The 21,227-nt window shown below is 46.9% G+C and overlaps 1 protein-coding gene across 3 annotated transcripts in view; it reads right to left on the bottom strand.

The window, feature by feature from the left end:
* The window catches only part of LOC142576651 (DIS3-like exonuclease 2), a 318,054-nt gene that overhangs the window by 31,742 nt on the left and 265,085 nt on the right, over positions 1–21,227 (bottom strand). For all 3 annotated transcript variants that reach the window (XM_075686870.1, XM_075686871.1, XM_075686872.1), the window contains 3 exons: positions 18,843–19,026; positions 17,158–17,247; positions 12,489–12,636 (listed from right to left, as the gene is read on the bottom strand). In XM_075686870.1, coding sequence (XP_075542985.1) covers positions 12,489–12,636; positions 17,158–17,247; positions 18,843–19,026 — 422 coding nt within the window. The remainder of the gene's footprint in view (positions 1–12,488; positions 12,637–17,157; positions 17,248–18,842; positions 19,027–21,227) is intronic.

Below are 21,227 nucleotides of genomic sequence, written 5' to 3'. Positions count from 1 at the left end.
AAGCTTCCCCCTATATATTGCACCTTTAATTACGTATGTGTTGTGTGGCCCTCAATGCAGTTCATGTTGTAGCAGCTGCTTTGTCTGTGTATCGCACATTGGCTTAAGCTCGTGATATCCACATACTTCTCTCACATATACAAAATAAAGTTCTATGTAGTTCTCAGTGTTACAACAAAAAAATGAAAGTAAACAATTCGATCGTGGAATTGTGTTTATTACAGTGATTCCCATGACAGTTACTGACAAGTTGACAACTTGAACTGGTCAATCGGTCCATAGCCTTCTCTATTTTTCAAAAATAAAGGAGGCTGTGATCCGTCATGGCAAGGAATTGTATGTATATATAAAAAAGGGGGTATGTGTGTGTGTCTATAGTGGGGGGTATAGGATTAGGGCGGTACGAAAAAATGTACTAACACCGTCCTCTAGACCCATTCCGTTAAGGTACCGTAACAAAGCGTATTATGCATAAAGTTCATACAACCAACTCTGATATTACTACACACACCAGGCGACGCCAGCTACATTTGTCATGACGCATTCGCGACTGCACCGGATGCCCTCCATATTATTCTCGTTAATCGTGCTCACTGCACCGAGGCAAAAGAAAGATCATGGGCGCAGATACCTTTAAAGTATCTCGACCTTGCGAGGCACTGCTGCGCGTGCCAGGGAGCTGTCCTTGCGAACACTCCCTGGCACACACCTGCCTCGGCGGCCCCAACCTACGTACCGTTCTGCTTCGAGCTTTCATCCCCCCACTGTCCCTTGGGTGCCCTGTGGTGTTCCTGCGCCGCCTACTTTATTATAATCTCAGGTGCTCTCCTGAGATTTCCGTTTGTCGGTTACACGTGCCCTACAGCTGGATCAGTACTTATAATAATTAAAAAACCCGATCTAGCATTGCGACGATAGATCGCGAAAGCGGCTTTTGCAACATACCGCGCCCGTGCGAAGAGAATTACGGAACGCCAGCGAGGAATCTGACCACAGCTTCGAGCTCGTAACCTCGTCGAGTGACACTCCTGCAACAGGCGTGACCGCTGAAATCCGCATACCGCCGGAAACTTCAACAGTATCATCCCTCGGTTGCATAACTGCCACCTGTACGGCCAACATGGACCATACCCACACCGTCCCGCAACATAGAATAAAAAACCAACTTAAAAAGCCCAAACACACGGCTGCACGCACACATCACGACACTACAAGCGAGACGCCGAGCTGCTATGCTGCTACTGTTGCCGGATTAAAACTGATTACTGTCACCAAGTCTAGCACGCGTCTCAGGAGCTGGCAACCTCGGCGCGTAGCAACATGGCGGTGCTCTTGCGGTTCCTGATTTCAATGCATGGGCCCTATGGGTAGCTTGTCCTCTAGAGTCACTATAGTAACTCTATGGCCAGCACGACACAGGTCAAAATGGCGACCTCGCATGTGTACGGTTGGCTACTGGCATGGCGAGTAGCGGCTGCAATACTGACTTTTCTAGATGGCGCTAGCTATGCACAATATTTAGCAGTTTCAATGAAAAACTGGCGTGTTTTTAAAAATTCTCGACTCTAAGCCGACCCTAGAGTTCGGAATATGATCATTTGAAAAAAAAAAAAAAAGAACTATCGGCCTAAATTGGAATAAATACGGGTGAACACAATATTCCCGCGGACGCAGCCGTTTTCCTTCAACCGCGTCAAGTAACCTTGGAAGCGGTCACGTGGTGTGCGCCGCTTGCGCGCGGGGGCATGGCGGGGGTTCCTGGGTTTTATTGGGTAGTCGCTCCAGCGGGCTCCGGTCCACCGCACTTCGCACGTGCGAGCGCTCTTAGGTGATTTTGCATGTGCGGTTCTGTTACTTCTCTGTTTCGTCGCACTATGCGCACGACACGTTGACTGCGATTTTTTCGTTGTGTGTGTGTGTGTGGTGTGGTCAACGGACGACGACGATGCCCCAAGCCGTGTAAATCTCCGAAGCTGGAGAAAAAAAGTCGCGTTAATCAAGGAAGCGGAGAAAGCAGGAAGGTCCAAAACAAGCATCGCCAAAGAATTCGGCACCCCCTTGTCGACGCTTTCAACAGTTCTGAAGATTCGGCAGAAGGTCTTGGATGCTTCGAGCAAAGCTTTTCCAGCAAGCGGAAGCGTACTGGGGCTTTGAAATTTCCGGACGTCGAAGCAGCACTCATGTTGTGGCTCCAGAATGTCAGGGCAACCAACCTTCCCGTGACAACCTAAATGATAATGGAGAAGGCAGACGCTCTGGCGTTGCAGATGGGCCACACAGACTTCAATTGCAGCAATGGATGGTTTGAACGATTTAAAAAGAGAAATAACGTGGCCTCGAAGCCTATCCACGGCGAAAGCAGCACCGTCGATGAAGGGGCTGCAGACAGCTGGCGCAACCACCGCCTCGCCGCAAAAGGCTTGAGCGTGTCTGGCTCGAGAAATTGCACGAGCCAGACGAGTTCAGTGATTGCGATGAACTTTGCGACGAAAACATGCAACGAAAGAAAACATAAACTTTCTCTCACCTTTAGCTTCTCTGTCAAAGAAAGCTCCTTTATACGATACACGTAGTAGGGAACTTTGGAACGTAGAGACGTGTAGAACTACCTATGGACACCAAATGATGAAAAGAAAACTACCAGAATTATTAAATTTTTGTCACAGACACGCTATACAACTAGAACATACATCGAAACAGCAATTAAAATTGTTCTTTTCTGCCTCAGTTGTATTTCCCTGAACATTGTTCTTGTTTGTATAATTGTATGCACATCAAATTTCTGTTTGTCTTCTGACGTGCTTCCTGAACTCTTTCTTTTTTCATTGTAAAATCTAGTGATGAATGTTCGTGATATACCATTATGCAGATGTTCATAAGCCATTGTTGTGTGTATGATGTTTACATATGTCTTTTAGCAGTGTCCTAAAAACGTAATGTCATTACTACAGTTACATGTTCACATGTTTGGGAATGTGCATATTTATACGCCACAAAGATGCTTGCAGTTATAGGTATTATTTTTGTACAATCAAAAAATGTTTTTATTTCTTGTCGATAGCTGAACTGTCTGCCTTTATGGAATGTGTTTTTTTTTTCTTTGGGGGGGCGGGAACTAGTCAAGCTGTCTGTTTCAGCTTTTTTTCCCCTTACCTACCCCATCACGTTGATGCAAAAAAATAAAGGTTATTATTATTATTAAGTTCGCAAAGCTACAGACTGTGCCGAAGACGCCGAAATCACTTTTTAAGAGTACGCACTCTACGAGGCGGACGTGCCCATTACCGGAATGTTGTCTGTCGCCGACATTGTTGAAATGGCAGTGAATGACGGTGATCATGCTGACGAAGAACAACCTAGAGAAGTGCCGACAACTGCAGAAACAAGAAACTTGCTACGCTTGCTCCGCAACAAAGTTGAATGCAGCGGCGACGAACAACGACTCATGCGGTGCGTTCAGCAGCTCGAAGACGGTTTTCTCGCGCCGAATGCCAAGGCAAAGCAATTAATAATTAATTTAATTATGGGGTTTTACGTGCCAAAACCACTTTCTGATTATGAGGCACGCCGTAGTGGAGGACTCCGGAAATTTTGACCACCTGGGGTTCTTTAACGTGCGCCTAAATCTAAGTACACGGGTGTTTTCGCATTTCGTTCCCATCGAAATGCGGCCGCCCTGACTGGGATTCGATCCCGCGACCTCGTACTCAGCAGCCTAACACCATAGCCACTGAGCAACCACGGCGGGTGACGCAAAGCAGGCAAGCATCACCCAGTTCATTCCAAAATAATAAAATTCAGTTTTTCCTGAGAATTCTGCGTTTATTGCAAAAGCTCCCCTCGTGCTGTGTAGTATTTGTTAGCAGTGCTGGTTGTTACTGGCTCGAAACTCCGCTCATCTCGAAATGTTTCTCGGATTTTACAACTTCGAGTTAACGAGGGTTTCCTGTGTAGTCCATGTTCTACCAGCGCCAGCGAACCTTGGGACTTTGCAAAGCTGAACTTTGCTTTTTGTTGTTCTGTTACTGTTTAATAAGTGTACACTTGGGCGACACTTTAAAAACACATTGCTGACGCTGTCTTCTTGCAAAGTTGGCCCGCTCTTGCTGGTGATGGCAGCACATGCCTGACTTCACGTACTCTTAAGGCATAGGAACACTGGGTCGATACGAGACCGACAAGACGCTGACGCCGACGCTTGGATGACTATTCAGCACTGTGTCACTGAGACCATTTGACCATAATAGGCCAACAACGATGCAACAGACGGGTGCGAGTTATACAGCGCGATGGGCTTTCTTGTTGACAGCACCGACAAAATAAGCCTGTTGACCATATGATAGCTTGACGGAACCTTACGCGATCAGCCATCTAACCAACAACACAATAGCTGCAGCTCATTCACTTGTATATGCAATTATTCGCAGTCAAAATGCGTCGACATGCCTTCGAAGTATAATTGCACAAGCTTCAGTTCTCTCAAGCTGTGCACGTGAAGTTTGAGTCAATGTTGATCCTGTTTAGCGAAGGTTGGGTTAGGCCTCACCCCGTCGAGTTCGTGCACCTGCTACCGATGGATCTGAACTTAAAAAATAAGAAGTCAGGACGAAGGGAACCGGTCTTATAGTTCAGTTGTGGGATTTGTGGGATGTACACAATAAGCGGCAAGCGGTGACACAGTGCTGTACCAACATCTTGTACTTTGGTCACCGTTCCTGACTATGCCGGTTGCATTCGCGTAGATGGTGGGTCTGTGTGTGTGTTATGCTGACACATTTCTTAATTCCAGAGAAGCACTTTTTACCTCCGTGTCAAACGGGAAAGTAGAGACAGTGCATTTGGTACAGCAGCATAAACTCGCTCAGTTACCAACAGTGTCAGCGATGGCATCTGTGTTTTCGCGAGATAGCTACACGGCCTATAAGTGAGGGCTTATGCTGAGCAACGTTTTCTCTAATACTTTATGGTACGCGCAAATTGTAAGTATGATGAAGTGAAACAAAAGCGAGAATCGGTAGTAGCAGCCCGTAACATATATGGGTCTGGATCACAGTTGCAGTTGTTTACGTGGCTTGGCTGCTCATATTGACTCGTCTCGGGGTGAAACAATACGGCTCATATGCGCAGATATGTATGTTTTGCTATGTTTTGAGAATCAGCGATGCGCCGTTCCTACAATATCCGAAGCTGTAGATGTAAACAAATGTACCACTTTGGCAAATCCGACGTGGAAGACTGCCCTCGAAGGCTTCTTGAATATGCGAAATGTTTAATGAATGTGTAAAACGAATACAGAAAGTGATGTGCAAGCGCAGACATCAGCTAAGTCGGCTGCATCGGCAGATGGAACTCGGTGTGCCTTTATCGGCCGCACTGTTACCACAACAGCGCACTCGGGCCTGTTCACACAGTATAGTCAATGGGTGAACGACATGCTGCCCCGGAGAAACCATTAATAATCAATTGCAATCCACGAAACATACAACCGACGTACACTCAACATGGGCGCAGGTACACAAATCAACTGGCGAAATCCCCTGCACCCTTTCAAAATGTTTCCAGCGGCGTGCATCAGAGGGCAGCACAGGAGCATGAAAGAGGCGGGTTGGCGCGGTCCATTCGAGTTGCGGAGGGTGGGGCAGCGTAGACCTGTGGGCTCAGCCGAGCTGTGCCCACAGCCCATTCGTGTTCGAAGGGGGGGGGGGGGGGGTTGCGACGGGAGAGAGGCGCACGGAGATGGCTAGAAAATGATTGCGCGGCGGCTGTTGAAACAGTGGCCCATTTTGCAGCGGCTCAAAATTTTTCGTTTTTTTTTTCAAGGATCTTGTATTTCACTACCTCAGACACCCAGCAGCCAAACTTCATTATAACTGATAATGCGGCATCGGGGCATTGCAGTAAGCAGGTTATTTCACCATGCAAAACATAGAAAAGTTGATGGTGCAGCAGCTTCTTATATTGTTAAAACCGGTATTGTTATAAGTGGGTTCGACTGTATATGCCGATCATAACAAGTAGGAGTAGCAGTTCTACACCGTGGTTTAACCAGAAACTGTGGAGCATTAAAAAAGAATAATGGTAAAGCGTTTGTACAGGGAAGCCGGCAACTGCAATCGTTCATCATCGCGGCTTAAATACAAGCAGTGCGACAGAGAATACCTGGCTCTGCTTAAAACCATTCGAAGTAATTTTTTCAACCACAACCTATCATCCATGCTAACAACCCTCGTAAATTTGGCAAGTAATAAACCCAAGCAATCATCCTGATGTAATGCTGACTGATCCCACAGGCACCACTGTACTAAAGCCCCTCCATCCAAGCGCCACCGCCGCTTTTTTAAGTAGCGGCAACCTTTGTTGTGCGCCGCCTTTTCCCCTCACTGGTAAATGACCCTAAATTGTACAAAAAGTAAATGCATGTCATTTACATGCTCCTCGTCTTGCATTGCAATGTCACACTCTCTTGATAATAATATTGTTGAGCTTACTACCATGTACAGGGTCCATTGCTTAAGTAATACGCATCTTCTGGGAAAAATAGATTTATTGACCGGACCTGCACAAATGGTTAAAATTCTTCAAAATACTCTCCCCCTGCATCAATACACTTGCGGAGACATGCCTGCCATGCCTGGAAGGAACCCTGAAAAAGTCCTCGACGGGAATGTCTCTCAGGAACACTGTAACATGCTTTTGCATGTTTACCACGGTCTCCCAATGCTTCCCTTTCAGCACTCTCTTCAGTCAGCGAAACAAAACAAAAAAATTCGAGCCGAGTCAAGTCGGAAATGTAAGGGGGAAGGGGGACCACCAGGGTGTTGCTCCGGGCCAGGAAGTTGGTAACCATGAAGGACGTGTGGCTGAGGGCATTGCCATGATGGATCTTGACCGTGTCTTTCATGTCAGCTCTCACGCGCACGACCCGGCATTTCAATCTCTTGAGCACCTCCACGTAAAAGGCTGAGTTGACAGTTTCTCCCTGCGGTGCAAACTCAAAATGGACGATTCCTCGGGTGTCAGAGAAGACAATGAGCATCGTTTTGATGCGAGACTTGCTCATACGCGCTTTCTCGGGGGAGTGGGGAGATGATCTTGCGTGCCACTTGCTGCTCTGCTTTTTCGATTCTGGGTCGTACTCGAACATCCAAGATTCGTTTCCAGTTACGACAGAGTTAAAAAAGTCTGGCGAATTTTGAATCAAATCCAGCAATTCTTGACAACGCAAAACTTGAAGTTCTTTCTGATCTTCCGTCAAAACTTTCTGCACAAGCTTTGTACAGACCTTGCGCATTTTCAGATCCTCGGTCACTATCCCACATACCGCAAATGTGGACATGTGTAGGGCGGTAACAATTTGCTGGATGCTCAATCGATGGTCGGAACTCAAAACTTCGCACACACTATCCACGTTTTTGTCGGTTCTGGTCGTTGCTGGGCGCCCACAATGGGGTTCATCGGTGACCTCCTCCCAGCCCTCCTTCAACATCTTGTGCCACCTCCCGGACTGTGACCCTGAAATGCAGTTGTCCTTGAAGGCCTCTTAAAGCATCTGGAATGTTTCGGTTGCATTCTTTCCAAGTTTCACGCAAAACTTGATAGCGTAGTGCTGTTCAAGCGAATGCTCCATCACGCTGTGTTATCCGCTCACACTGCTCGGAGTAAACTGGTGACTGGCTGTGTTGGCAGGACAGAACCCTCGCTACATTTCCCGACCGGTTTTACTGCGCTGCAATGGATAGTTGCATCATAATTAAATCATGTACATTACTTTCATAATGGACTCTGTATAAATACCTAGGAGTAAATTTTCAATCTGATCTAACATGGAACCATCACATCAACGTCACTCTTGCATCAGCTAACCACACGTTTGGATGAATAAAACACGGACTAAGGCAAGCACGTTCACACTTGAAAAAACTCGCGTATGTTACGCTAATCATAATACCTGAAATTCAATATGCATGTGCCATCTGGGATCCGAAACAGGAATACATCGTACGTAACCTTGAATCCTCGCAAAGCCGTGCTCCTCGTTTGATCTTTTTTAGATTATTCCCCGTCCTCTAGTGTTACACCTTTAAGAAAACATGCCGAATTGGATCGCCTGTCATTACATTGGAAATGTGCGCCCATCATTCTTTGATCACTAACTTCTGCATGATGATTTTTTTCAGTCACCCTCTGTGATTTTCCCTCGCCAAGATCACCCTTTTAATGTCAAACGCCTGGTGTGTCACTCAGCTCTTTAAGCACAATCATTTATACCCAGAACGATACCCGACTGGAATAACCTACCATCAAACATTGCTACTGAAGGTCACCCCAATAAATTTCAACAAATGCTGCATACGTATATTAGAACATGAAGTCTGTGCCATGTGAAAATGTACTTTTTCTTTTTAGTCGTTTTCTACATTGTATTCCTCTGGTACCTCTGCTATCCGTCTGTTACTGTTTCCAATTATTCTCTTTTGAGTGCCTTTGATGTACTCTGAATTCTAGGTGCTTCAATTTTCTAGTTCTTCTAATTATGTGCTAATTTGGTTTTATCCGAACTGTGATTTTACTGCCCAGAGTCGTGTTTGCGTCACGTGCACTGCAGCGCACGTGACATGTGCGCTTTTAACACCTCCAAGAGGAAGAGTGCCAAAGGTTTTAGATACCAGGCAGAATGGATCCTCGAGTGCAGGATTATGCGCAAGTGCCTGTCCGAGCCTCTGCGCAAACGAAAAATCATGCTGCTCCCTGGTCGCACATGTCTGTGTTCATTTATAAGAGTCGACATGCCTTCAGCCGTAAGGTCGACGCAGCACTAGGAGAAAAGTGCTGCCAAATTCCAGAACAAGGGTAGCATAATTATTGATGAAATCAAGTGGTCGCAGAACCTATCACCGGACCACTACAGATGGGCCAATAGACTTGAGTCGGCTTTCTTCCAGTGCTTCTCCAGCAGAGCATGCCCTGGTCGCCCTTCTCCAGCCACGGACGGGAAAGTGGCACCGAGACCTTGGTGCATTTGCTTCAAGAAGGAACGTTAAGTCCGATGTCTTTGCAAAAATTACCGCTGAAGCTGTGATAATGGCAGAAAATTCCTTTCGCGTGGACTTCGTCACGACAGACGTCGCCACCCGGTACCTATGTGCGCACCTATGTGGCGCAGTTTTGGAATTTCTGTGAAAATGCATCGGGTCGTCTCAAAAACTGTTCACCCCAGAGACTCACGATGTCATCTTCACTTCGTTTCCAATTTCCACAATTTGATCAAGAATGTCAGAAACAGCCCACTGAAGCATCAATTCATAACACCAGAAGGAGCAGCGTCAATTAACCACGTTCATGCTGCATGGGCCCAGAACCAGCAAAGCAACGTAACTTTGAAAGCAATGCCAAAAGTGTTGTACATGCTGCCATCTAGTGAAAGTGGGGAGACGGTTCCCCGTGACTGCGCGTGGTCGGTGATCTGGCAGCGCGTGTGCCTCTTCTTGAGATAGAACATGTCTGAGAGGCCATTAAACATGTGCATATGTGACTCCTCGTCTGGCCGTCTCGCTCTTCCTCCCTGGCTACAACAAAAAGTGCAGAAGGCAATTGTTAGGCTAGATGGCTTCAAAGAAATGTGGGTCCACTAGGCATTTCATTTTTTTTCTGGTGAGGTTCAACGCGGCCTCTTCGTGTATCATGAAGAAATTCAGCAAAGGCATGACTCAGTCACCACAACAAATGTTTTCATCAAACGGTTCTAGGAGCTAATTTCGATCATGACGTCACGGTTTCTAGCAGCTTTACTACATGCGAACTAAAGGAATGCACAGCAGAGTTCCTCGACTACTTAGACGAGTGGGAGCGCATATCCGAGAAAAATGGCTCTATCAGCACAAGTACGGCCGAAGGCCTTTGGGTAACTCTGTCCAGCGCATTCGGTCTCTTGGAGCATGTGACATCCAAACTCGATTTCAGGTACCCGATGAGTTCAAGATTGAGTACAGACATTCTGGAACAATTGTTCGGTGCTCCGAGGCAAATGTCGGGCAGCAATGACCATCCCACACCTGTACAGCTTCTAATATCTATCAACACACTGAAATTTACGAATGTGGCAAGGTCTCCTGACAGCGGAAATGTTCGCCCCTGGCTGCTCTTTAGCTTGCTCACTATTGGCAACGTTAATGACCAAGTGGTATGCCGAGAAGCGTGCATCGATGAGCTCCTCGACGTCGGAAATTCGCTGACTGCACACAATGTCGAGCACCGCTGCGCTGCTACAGCGAAAAGTGACTCCAGGCCGGTACTCTGCACAACAGGATACATGCAGCAAGGAGGTGCCTGCATGGAACCAAGCACTCAGACAGCTCGGGGACATTTCTGAATTCAGCAGAATTGGCTCCCGAGTGGTCACCTACACTGCACACAACGTAGGTCAGGGCCGTTACTCCCTTCCGAAAACACTAAACAAACTGATAGCATCGCCAGAAGACACCTTCACGCTCTGCTTCAGTTTAAATGAGCTAGGAAAGAACAGCATCGCTGGCTTTGTAACCGTTGTGCAGATGAATCTTTCGAATCTGATCGGCTGCAAGTGAAACAAGAGCTCACAAACAGTGTCATGAAATTCTGCTCAATTACATGCCTTTACTTTCTTGTCAAGGGCAAGAACATGACACGCGAAAGCAACAAGGAGAAGACAAAGCACCTGAAACAGGTGTGTGCTGTGGTGGACCAACGTCGTGGCCTTGCTGGCGCTAGGCTCTTTATGTTGGTGTGTCTGTGTCATGAGGTCCATATGCTGTGTTGAAAAGGAAAAGGAAAGGCAAAGACGACAACAATGACGCGAGCATGATCGTGCAATGGCACCAGAAAAAGGTGAAAAAGAAAAAAAGAACTTCCAGAGAGCCTCGTGGCCTGAGCGTGGAACGTGGGAGGGGGCCTGGGTGATAAAGGAATCGGAGCTAAGACACACGGCGGAAGAAGCAGCCTGGGCTGGAACGCAGTGTTTATACCAAGCTTAAAGATTCTTGAGAATTTCGATCGAGTTTTAAGAAAACTCGAGAATTTCGTACTTTCTGACCAGACGACAATAACAAATTCCCCATTCTGGCTTTGCCTACACTGCTCAGAACGACATTATAATGTGTATGTCAAAGCCTTTCACTCCGAACCAGTTGTCAGCGGTGGTGCTCCACTCGCGATGGTTCCTGGTGAGGGCGGTGCTACGACATCACGAGGTGGCTCCTGGCAGCTACTCGCGTGGTGGTAGCGTGTCTCTTTTCCCTTGAGACTGCGCCGGGTAAGCACCTGCTTCCTCTTGTCCACCTGTGTGACTAGAGCTCGCGCACATTGCTTTTGCCCATGCAGGGAGCGCGTACCTCGTGGTGATCCCGACCGGACGTTAGGCTGAAAAGCAGGTGGCTAGTGCTCGCGCGAGGTCGTACCACACCGAGCCACACTTATTGGAGGTCCAAGCCGAAGGAGATTGCCCGAGCTCTCGCGAGTTGGCCCATTGGTTATCGCGAGAGCAAGCAGCGTGGCCGCTGGGACTTTTCCTAGTGGCATGTCCCAGCTCAAGCCCATGCTCTCGCAGCGACGTGCTGCGGGTGCCCCCGACCGTATTTTCCGCCCTCAGTGCGGGATTCCTTTGGTTCCCCGCCGCGCCGGGACCGGGCGTTTGTGCAGTGTCGGGTGCCGCCGGATACAATAAATGGTTTCCGTCAACTGGGAGCAATACGGTGTTCTTGCGTGCATCGTTTGGTAGCCCCTTGTGGCCCGAGCTCGCGCGCAGTGGCGCTAGAGGCGACGAATGACGCGGCCCTGTGGCTCGCTAAGCACAAACCCGTGGCGGTCAGTACTCCTACGAGACCCGAAGACCCCACAGTCTACACGGCACAGCTGATGTTGCACGCAGCTGAACCTGTCTGCAGTGCCACTTCTGCGCCACGATGCGGAGAAGCGGTGAACTACGCTCGGTCAGCACACCTACCTATCTAACCACCCTAACACGGGTCCACTACTAGACCGAGAACCTTGTTAATATTCAGCATAACGTAATGTCACTAATTCATTAGTTTTGGAGAGAAAATAACACTCAATTCTATTCAACAGAAATTATATCGATAAAAACGATTATTTTCCAGACTTTCACATAAGCACTAGAAATGAGGCGAGCTGTAATCAATGCTGGCACACTAATTTGGTGTTCCCTTTAATAAGAGTATGCCTTACTGTATGTCTCGATTGATGTGTGCGTATGTTTATTGATAGGCTGACACATTCTCATTATGCAATGTTAGGAGACTCCGGAGCATGTGCAACACCATATATTTTCCCCCAAAAATTTGTAAGCATTAAAATTTGTGAAAAATTGTTCAACATTTGATATCCTGCTTTTCATCTCTTGGTGCGATTTGCAATCTACTATGCGGTACTCGCACACCCCCGTTGAGAGCGAAAAAGGAACTGCACGTTGGGCAGCTGTTGTGGCGGCTACTCACCCAGGGCGGCTGCCAGCTGCCGATGGACCACGATGTCGGCATAGCGGCGGATGGGCGACGTGAAGTGGGTGTAGAGAGGCACGTTGAGAGCGTAGTGCGCAAACGAGAACGGATCCTCTCGGCGCCCCGCACAGAAGTAGACTGCCATCTGGGCCACAACACACGTGCCAACGTGATTAACGATGCTAAATAGGCATGCAAGCAATAAAACACAAAGTGAAAGCAATGCTGCGCAAGACTCCCATCTATTGTCACACCTGCTTCTGCCCGTCTGGCCGATCATCTGGCACTTAACGAAATCATCGTCGGCCTGTTTTTATGTCCACCTCAAGGAAGTACACTCGACCCACTGCTATTTAATGTTTATGTGTCTGATTTGGGTCTATTGCAGACTAAGTCAAAAATATTTCAATACGCTGACGATACAGCGCTCGCATTTGAAGTCACTGACTATTGTACTGACGTTAAAACGTTTCAGGCAGATATAACTGAAGTAATTGATTGGTTCTCACAAAATTTTATTTTCTTAAACCTTCACAAAACAAAACTGACATGTTTTAAAAAACCCCACAAAACAGTTGCCTTAATGCAACCACTGTACTTGCACTCATCCCGTTGTTACCCATGTGATTGCGAAGCCATGCAAATAGAGCGAACAGTTCAATATCTGGGTATCATTTTCGACCAACATCTCACTTGGAACGAGCACATCGTTTACCTCTCTAAAAAGATTAGGGCCATTGCGGCCATGTTGTATCACCTTCGGGGGAAATCTCCGCTTCACCTTAGACGAGTAATCTACACAGCATTAGTGGAACCTGTTTTAAAATATGGTATTACATTATATGGAAACTGCTCGGAATATAAGAAGCAAGCTTTAAATGTCATACTAAAACGAATCGTGAACATTATATCTTACGGTACCAAATTACACTCGCTTGATATGAAAGAGAAATACGTTGAGTTAGGCATCCTACAGATTCGTGAGCTGTTTTATTTTGTTGTGTTGACGCGGTATTATTATTCAAATGAATATAAAACTCCTGTAAAAAAAGATGTTACATTCAGGAAAACAGAACATTTTGTTAAATCACGGGTCTATAGTAATTATGGTAAAAAGATGCGCAATTACTATGTACCAGCTATGTTTAATGAAATTCCTGATGATCTATGTCTTGCAAGCAGCAAGAGAAAGATGATTACTGGTTTAAGAGATTGGTGCATAAATTTATTGCCTTGTGTATAGTTTTACTTGTTTTGTATGTTATCCTGTACTGTCAGATTTATCGGCAATGTCGTGTATAACATGAAATGCATGTATATGAAGTTATTTTTTTAGAAGATTCTCCACCTGCTGCCTGACCAGCCAACAAGCACATCATGCTTAGGCAGGTCAGAATTTATGTATTTGTATGCTGTATTGACAAATAAACTGCAGAGCAAAGGCCTCTCCAGCTTACTCCACCTGATGCCTGCAAATTTCCCAATTTCAGTGCGCCACCTATTTCTATGTTGACCTCGACTGCACTTCTTTCCTAGCAATTTAAACGAATACTGTCCCATAAGGTGATCAATCAACAACATGCTGCCAAGTAAAAAGCTCTTCAGCTGTCAATGTGCATTAGTTGCCTTTCTTTAACCCTGCATGCCCAAAACGGGACGGCCCTACTGAGAGAAAATTGTACAGCGCACATAATTTTGTTGACAAGCATTGCAAAAAGGATGATTGTCATTGGGTGCCAAAGCTAGACTCTAAAGGGCGTACAGTTCTATCCCATTCAGTCACACATTGTGAACTGTAGATAAATGTTCAAAAAGTATCATTCCTAAAAAAGAAGAGGAACTTTTAAATCTTTTAAAATACATTAAAAAAAGGATAAAGTGCCGCTGCCTGGACTAAGGAGCCTTCCCACTTTAGGGTGATACCCGGCCTCGCTCGGGACACTGTTTCGTTCAATAAACGTTTCTCTCTCTCTCTCTAAAGTGCTGCTAACTCCACCAAGAGAAAGTCAAGGTGGTAGGATGATGCTTTGTGCATCTTCTAGTGAGTCCTCACAACTGCGGAGTAATTACAGTAATACCCAGTTAACTCGAACTCGCATATCTAGAAAACTCAGCTAAGTCGAAATTTTCAGTGGCACCGAACAATTTCCTATACGTGCCATGTATATATTGCCCTTTATTTCGAAGTATTTTTAGGCCAAATTGCAGACATCTTGAAATCTTGTCTGAGAGCAGAACAAAAAGTGCGCTACCAGAACGCTTAGCAAGCTTCCCACGAGGATAATTTGAATGATTAGATGCTTCTAAAAAACATTTTTGCTCGTTGTGCAGTGCGAGTGACACCTGTCATGGGCTTCTGGAATGAGGTGGGCCTTTTCATTTTTGTTTGTCCTGTCCAGATTACGCGTGTGCACAATCTGTGCAGTGTTCAGTGAATTTTTTTACAAAGAGCTCACTTTTCAGTGCAATTTCCACAACTTTGCTTATCTCGGAAATCCGCTTATCTCGAAATTTTTTCTGGTTTTTACTACTTCCAAGTTAACAAGGTGTTATTGTAAATATCAACTGATGCACAGCCACGGTTTTTTCTTTTCTAAAAAGAATGAAACCGTCGACTCGGATTGTATGCACACATTAATTAATGTCTGCAAGCATTCTCAGCAAAAAAATAAAAAATTCACTCCTGCCCATGGAACACGGCACACTGAACATCCTACCAAACATGGTACTAGTGCCTTTGGCCAATTAGTTGTGTGTAGCAATGCTCAAAACATTTAAGTGAAACGGAGGACCCATGTTAGGCAAGCAAATGGTTACATTTACCCAAAGCTCAATGCCTGCGATTTCTCCCTTGCCACCACTTGACATACAGTCAATGACCGATTTTTAAGACATGCCCAATCATTCTAATGATTTGGCAGCACTACCACGTGCCCCGTAGAGTAAGTTAAAAGAATGTCTCAAATTGTGGGCGCTCAAACCGTTCGCCGTCTGATCTTTAAGACTTTTTGCCAGGACTGCAGGTTTGAAACAAAAACAAATTAAAGCCACCACCGCCACCACCATTTAGATTATCTCGCAGTCCCAAACCGGCACTTTCGCATGCCAATCCAGTGGCAGTCATAGTCACTAGCACGTCAACGCTAGGCTTAGCTACTTCGAAGTTGGCTACCAAGCTTCCTGCCATTCAGTGCTGTGCTTTTCATTGAAAGAATTCACCACCGTCACCTTTGTTAACAACATTTAAGTGCAGAAAGTGCGACAAGGGCCCAGCATTGCACAATCCCGATTACCAAAAGTCACGCTTTGCCATACCACAGTTATATTATGCAATGATGCATACGCTACGTATAGCGGTGAAGCAGTCGGAAGGGGCCACATCGCGGGACCACAGCATGTACAGTAAAACCTCGTTAATATGTACCCGTTTAACCCTTTCGCTGTCGGACCTTTCTGGCCGTGACGCACCCCCAGTGTCGGCTTGGTCTCAGGGAACGAGCATAACGGGGAATGAACATAGGAATTTATTTTTGATTATGATTGGTATACAAATAACATTGTCAATGCAATATGCACATTTCAGTGTTCTGCAGCTGCTGTTAGTAAACATCATCATCATCATCAGCCTGACAATAAAATCTGTTCAACATCTGAATCTGACGATGCGGAACCCTCTTCCTCGAATGCGACTCTGAGTCCGAATCCGAGCTCGGCTCGTATTCTGAATCGGAATTGAGCCACTGCTCCAATAAGCAGACGAAGGTCCCGCGCGCTCAGCCATCCGAAAGTAACCGCGCGCAGGGAGGATGCGCTTTCAGTCGCCCGCACAACGGAGAGAAATGGGACATGCGTGATCAAGAAGACAGAGGGAGATGGAAAAAGGCTAAACAAAGTTCAAAGGGCTTTACGTTTACTGCTGCAAGTCGGAAGCGAGGGTGCGACGAGAGAGTGAAAGCAGCAATCGAATCACTCTTTTTGGAGAGGCAACGGCATGTGCGCCTGAACTTGACGCGCCGTAGCAGACACACCAACAGAAGAAAAAAAAACCTTCAAACCAGCGGAGATGGCAGAACAACCCTTAAACCCATAACCACACACGTGCGACGCATGATCCAGCGAACGCGGAGCCACCGCGCCACTCAGCAAAGAGAAAGTGGGGAGTGGCAGTCGCACCGTACTCTTCAATACATGGGTTAACACAGGTCGGGGCGAATATACGAACTTGTAGAAAGAGTCAACAGATGGCGTAGCCAATCCAGGAGCGCCAGCTTTGCGCTCAGGCGCGAAATTTTGAATGCACGATAGAGAATGTACCGGTACATCAGTGACACTGTGGGGGGGAAGCGCGATGACGTACCCGTACGTCCGTGACAGCAAAAGGGTTCAAATGTAGTAACACCTAAATCCCTGACTCAGTCTCCATCGAGCCAAATGCACTTGACTGCTTGTGGTACGACCACCAATTAGTGCGTGCTACAATTGCTTTTTGTTGCACAAAGCTAAACTGCGCACCTCGCGGTGCGGCCAATGCCATGCCATGCTTCATAAAGGTCTCCTACTCATTTCCGAGAGTCCAGCTCCTGACCAGCGATTCCCACTTACGTGCCCCATGCAGATAAACACAACCGGAGTGTGTTGTTTTTTCATAAACACGTGCGAGACTCACCTTCATGGGCTTGGAGAGCAGGTGCGTGAGCACGTTGAGTTTGGCACGTGACAGCTCGTCGTCTGCGCCCACCAGAGCATTCAGGGAGGCCTGTAAACGGCATGCAAGGCAAGGCAGGCGACCAGTTGGCTAGAGCGACTGGCATACGTTGGATTGCCTTTGCACGCCGGCACGTAATCGGCCGACATCGCGGTGCTGCATTTCAAGCACCGTTGGCGAGCGTGACCCTGCTGCCGAAGGGGCGACTCGGCGAGTGGCACCGCAAGTTCATTGCGTTGTGAAAAACGGCGCATGAGCACACCTTGGCACGAATCTTGTGATTTTTCACGAATATATTCCTCGGTTTTTCCAATTAAACCTAGCTGTGAGCCCAGCAAAGTGTTGTCCTCTTTCTTTAACCGGTATGTTTGCATGCTGGCTTGTATGTTGCAGTAAGTGGCACTGCTAAAAATGATAGCAAGCAATTGTGTGATATGAATCTAGATAGTGATATGAAATTTACAAAGAAAATATATGAATCATTTTTTTTCTGCATAATGAAGTGTCCCCCCGAATTGATGTCAACTTTTTGGGAAAAGAGGTGGGTTCATTGCGTGAGTAAGTACAGTAGTTCCCCGATTCTAACGCACACATTTTGTTTCCAAGAAAATTTGTTTTAGACTGCTTGGGCAGTGTTATCCGATTTAAAACAAAAGCTAAAACGCATTTGCAGCATTTGCAACAGCCTACCGCCAGAACCAGCAGGGCCAGCTGGATGGCAACAAAACGAGTCGCTTCATGTGCTCTCAGCATTCTGTACCGAAGGACGAACTAACGAAGTGGTCAGTCTAGGCAGGGGCCACCATTCCATTTGAATGCAGATTATCAAATGCACTATGAACCACAGAGAGCATGACATGCGGTTCTTCATAAACAGTGATAAAGTGCTGTCTCAGAGTGGTTACAATGTACTTTAGTTAAATTTTCATCCTTTGCAGGTTGCTGGTTTAATCTTTTGTATTGCCAGAATCAGAGGTATGCTACACTTTTCTTCCAAAGAAATCAAGTGTGCATCTAATTTCTACTTTGTGTAGGAGCTCTAATGTCATTTTTAAGTTAATTGACTACTTTGAACTCATAAAAGTGGGTGTGCGTTTGATTCAGTCAAGTGTTAGCAACAGAGCAAACTTCCAAATGAACAAGCAGTGTGTTTTTGTGTTTTTTATGCCTATTGTTTAATTCGGCCCGCTGGATAATAGACCAATTTCGTCGGTCCCTTCAGGGTCGAGTTAATGGAAGTCGACTGTAACAGCTTTTCTACGACTAGGTTTGATATGATTTCCTAGCAGGTCCACAATGTCAAGACACAGAAGGCAGTAATGTGGGAGCAGGACATCTTGGCATTTGGACATTCGGTTCGGCTCGCTGGGTTATCCGTGTTGCTGCTATATTATAGGCACAACCTCTCTGAAACTGATAATTTGCAATGCACTAACTACATGATATGGGGCGATATTGTTTTATTTCTGCAGGCTTTGCATGGTTGTTACAACTGCCAACGTATTTTGCAAAAACTAGTTTGCTGCTGTCGGTATCAATGGATGGGATAATTTCCTTCAAAGCAGCATCCGCATTTTGCTTTGGGGCACACACTTCTCACATCTCTGAGGACACAAGAGTAACACGAATCTGAAACAGCCAACCACCTGTAGAGTCCCTGCCGAGGTGGTGTCAAGGTTCACACCATGGGCCGAACACAGTGCCTCGACCTCTACCAGCTGGGCATCGTCGGGCGGTGGGTGCGAACGTAGAAAGGCCTCCTCGGGAAACGCCTTGTACAGCCGGTGGGCAACGGCCATGTTGGCCAACAGCATCAGCTCCTCAATTAGACTGCACCAATGAAGGCAGGTGCATTAGGGATGCAAAGATATGAGAAAGACAACTTGTTACCTTGATGACCTTCACATACACAGTGCACTCCTTATAAAGGCAGCGAAAACTGATTTGATCACCTACAGTCACACGTATCACCATGACCATATCTACTGTAAAACAAAATGCCAACACTGGTGCAAGACGAATTCCTCCAGTTACTCCTGTGTGCACCAGTCCATACCTCCCACTGCTGACCTCAGGCGGCACAAGGTATCCGTTACAGATGCAGTCCTTTGTAATGTAACAGCCCTTTGTAATGCAACAGCACAGCGCAGACTCGCCGTGTCGAGGGGTGCACCACTTGCTGGGCACTCGAGGTGCACGCTGGCGACCACAATGCAGCCAACCGTAGTGGGCATCCTTGTGCCGCCGGCTATTCACCAGTTTCAATGGTCTAGCTCCCATAGATTGCAGCTACATAAGACAAGAGGGCGCTTTTCCACTAATTTTCTTGTAGAAAAAGCTCAACCAACATTTCGTTTCTTTATATGTGTGCCAAACAACGAAGCAAAATTTGAAGCGCGCAAGGGACAAGACACGAGAGCAGCAGGACGCGTTTCGGCTCGGGCAAACTCGAGCTCATGCCTCTCCGGGAGAATTAGAGATGTGGCTGTGGTGCTGAGCATTCCTCTTCACTACAAAATATTGGGCCCCAAATGATCGTTGGTAGCCCTGACTGGCACCCGTGCACTGTGTTTTGTCAACAGTACACGTAGAGAACTGAGCTCCAACAGCATTTTCACCTTGCACTTCACTGGTGGGACCTAGGAAAAATGGAACTTTGAACATGGCGAAAGTGGTCGGCAGTTGCAGGCAGCGCTTTGCCTGGAGTTCGGTGACGCAAAGCCCCGGGCACGGCATTCGAACAGTCAGTGTTGCTGGGGCACTACGCGGGACATCAGCAGAACGGAACTTGATGGCATGTCGCAAACACCGTCGGCTCTCACAGGTAGCACTTCGTCCCATGCTCCACCGGGCAAGCCACAGGGCACAGGATTTGGACTGTCTATCTTGAGGTGATCACGCACAACAAAGTCACTGTCACAAGTGGCTGTAGACAGCATTTTCTTACATATTCAAGGGTGTGGACAGTTTCATTTTCAGCTGGTGAAATAAATTGTTGTGTACCATATTTGCTCGATTCTAATGCACCCTGGATTGTAACGCTCACCCGTTTTCTGCGACAAAAAAAGAAAAAAGAAAAAGAACGCATTGGATTGTAGCACGCACCCCTTTGCCATGACCTTCCAAAAGAAAAGTCCTTTGCAGTACCGCACACCTCTACTCTTCATACAGAAATACAGTCGAAACCACTTATAACGACACCGGTTTTAACTATATATCGGTTATAACAATGAGCAGGTGCTGCACTGTCGACTTTTGTATGTTTTGCATAGTGAAATAACCCGCTTACTGCAACGCCCCGATGACGCATTATCGGTTATAACGATGAAGTCTGGCTGCTCGGTGTCCGAGCCGAAAGGTAGTGAAATGCGAAATCCTTGAAAAGAAAAAAAGAAAACGAGAAATTCGAGCCGCTGCACAATGGCCCGCTGCTCGAACGGGCGCCACGCGCCTCCCTCCTGTCGCCCTTCCACCCCTCCGAACACGGATGAGCTGCACCCATATCTCTACACCGCGCCACCCTCCAAAACACGAATGGACTGCACCAACTGCGCTGCTTGCATCTTGCTTGCTGGCTCCTCACTCAGTGCAGTTCCGCAAACAGCGTAATCGCCTGTGTTCGTCTTTGTTGGTTGCGTCAAAATCGTTCCTGGCCACTTGGTTTCTCAGCCTCTTTTGACTCGCTGCCGAAACGGAAGATGACCAACCCGCCCGCTGATAATCGGCAATGCATGACGTTGCCGGTGAAAAAGAAGCGTACGGTTACAGATTCGCAAATTAAGTGCTTCTAACCGATGAGGCGATCGTCGCAAGCGTGCTTGCATTGGATAGTGGCAGTGACGACGGCAGCGATGATGCGGTAGGGCAGGCTGCCTTAACGTTCTCCTCACAGGAGGCCCGGCAGATGACTCAGTCCCTCCGGGGCTTCGTTTTTGCAAGGAACCTTCCGCTGCACTACATGGAGCACCTGGATACCTTGGAGAAGGATGTCGGCAAGGCTGACGGATGTAGGGTTTTCTCGTGCAATGCAA

The sequence above is a fragment of the Dermacentor variabilis genome, chromosome 3 (genome assembly GCF_050947875.1).
Source record: "Dermacentor variabilis isolate Ectoservices chromosome 3, ASM5094787v1, whole genome shotgun sequence".
Classification (NCBI taxonomy): domain Eukaryota; kingdom Metazoa; phylum Arthropoda; class Arachnida; order Ixodida; family Ixodidae; genus Dermacentor; species Dermacentor variabilis.
This window is presented reverse-complemented; position numbering and strand designations above follow the sequence as displayed.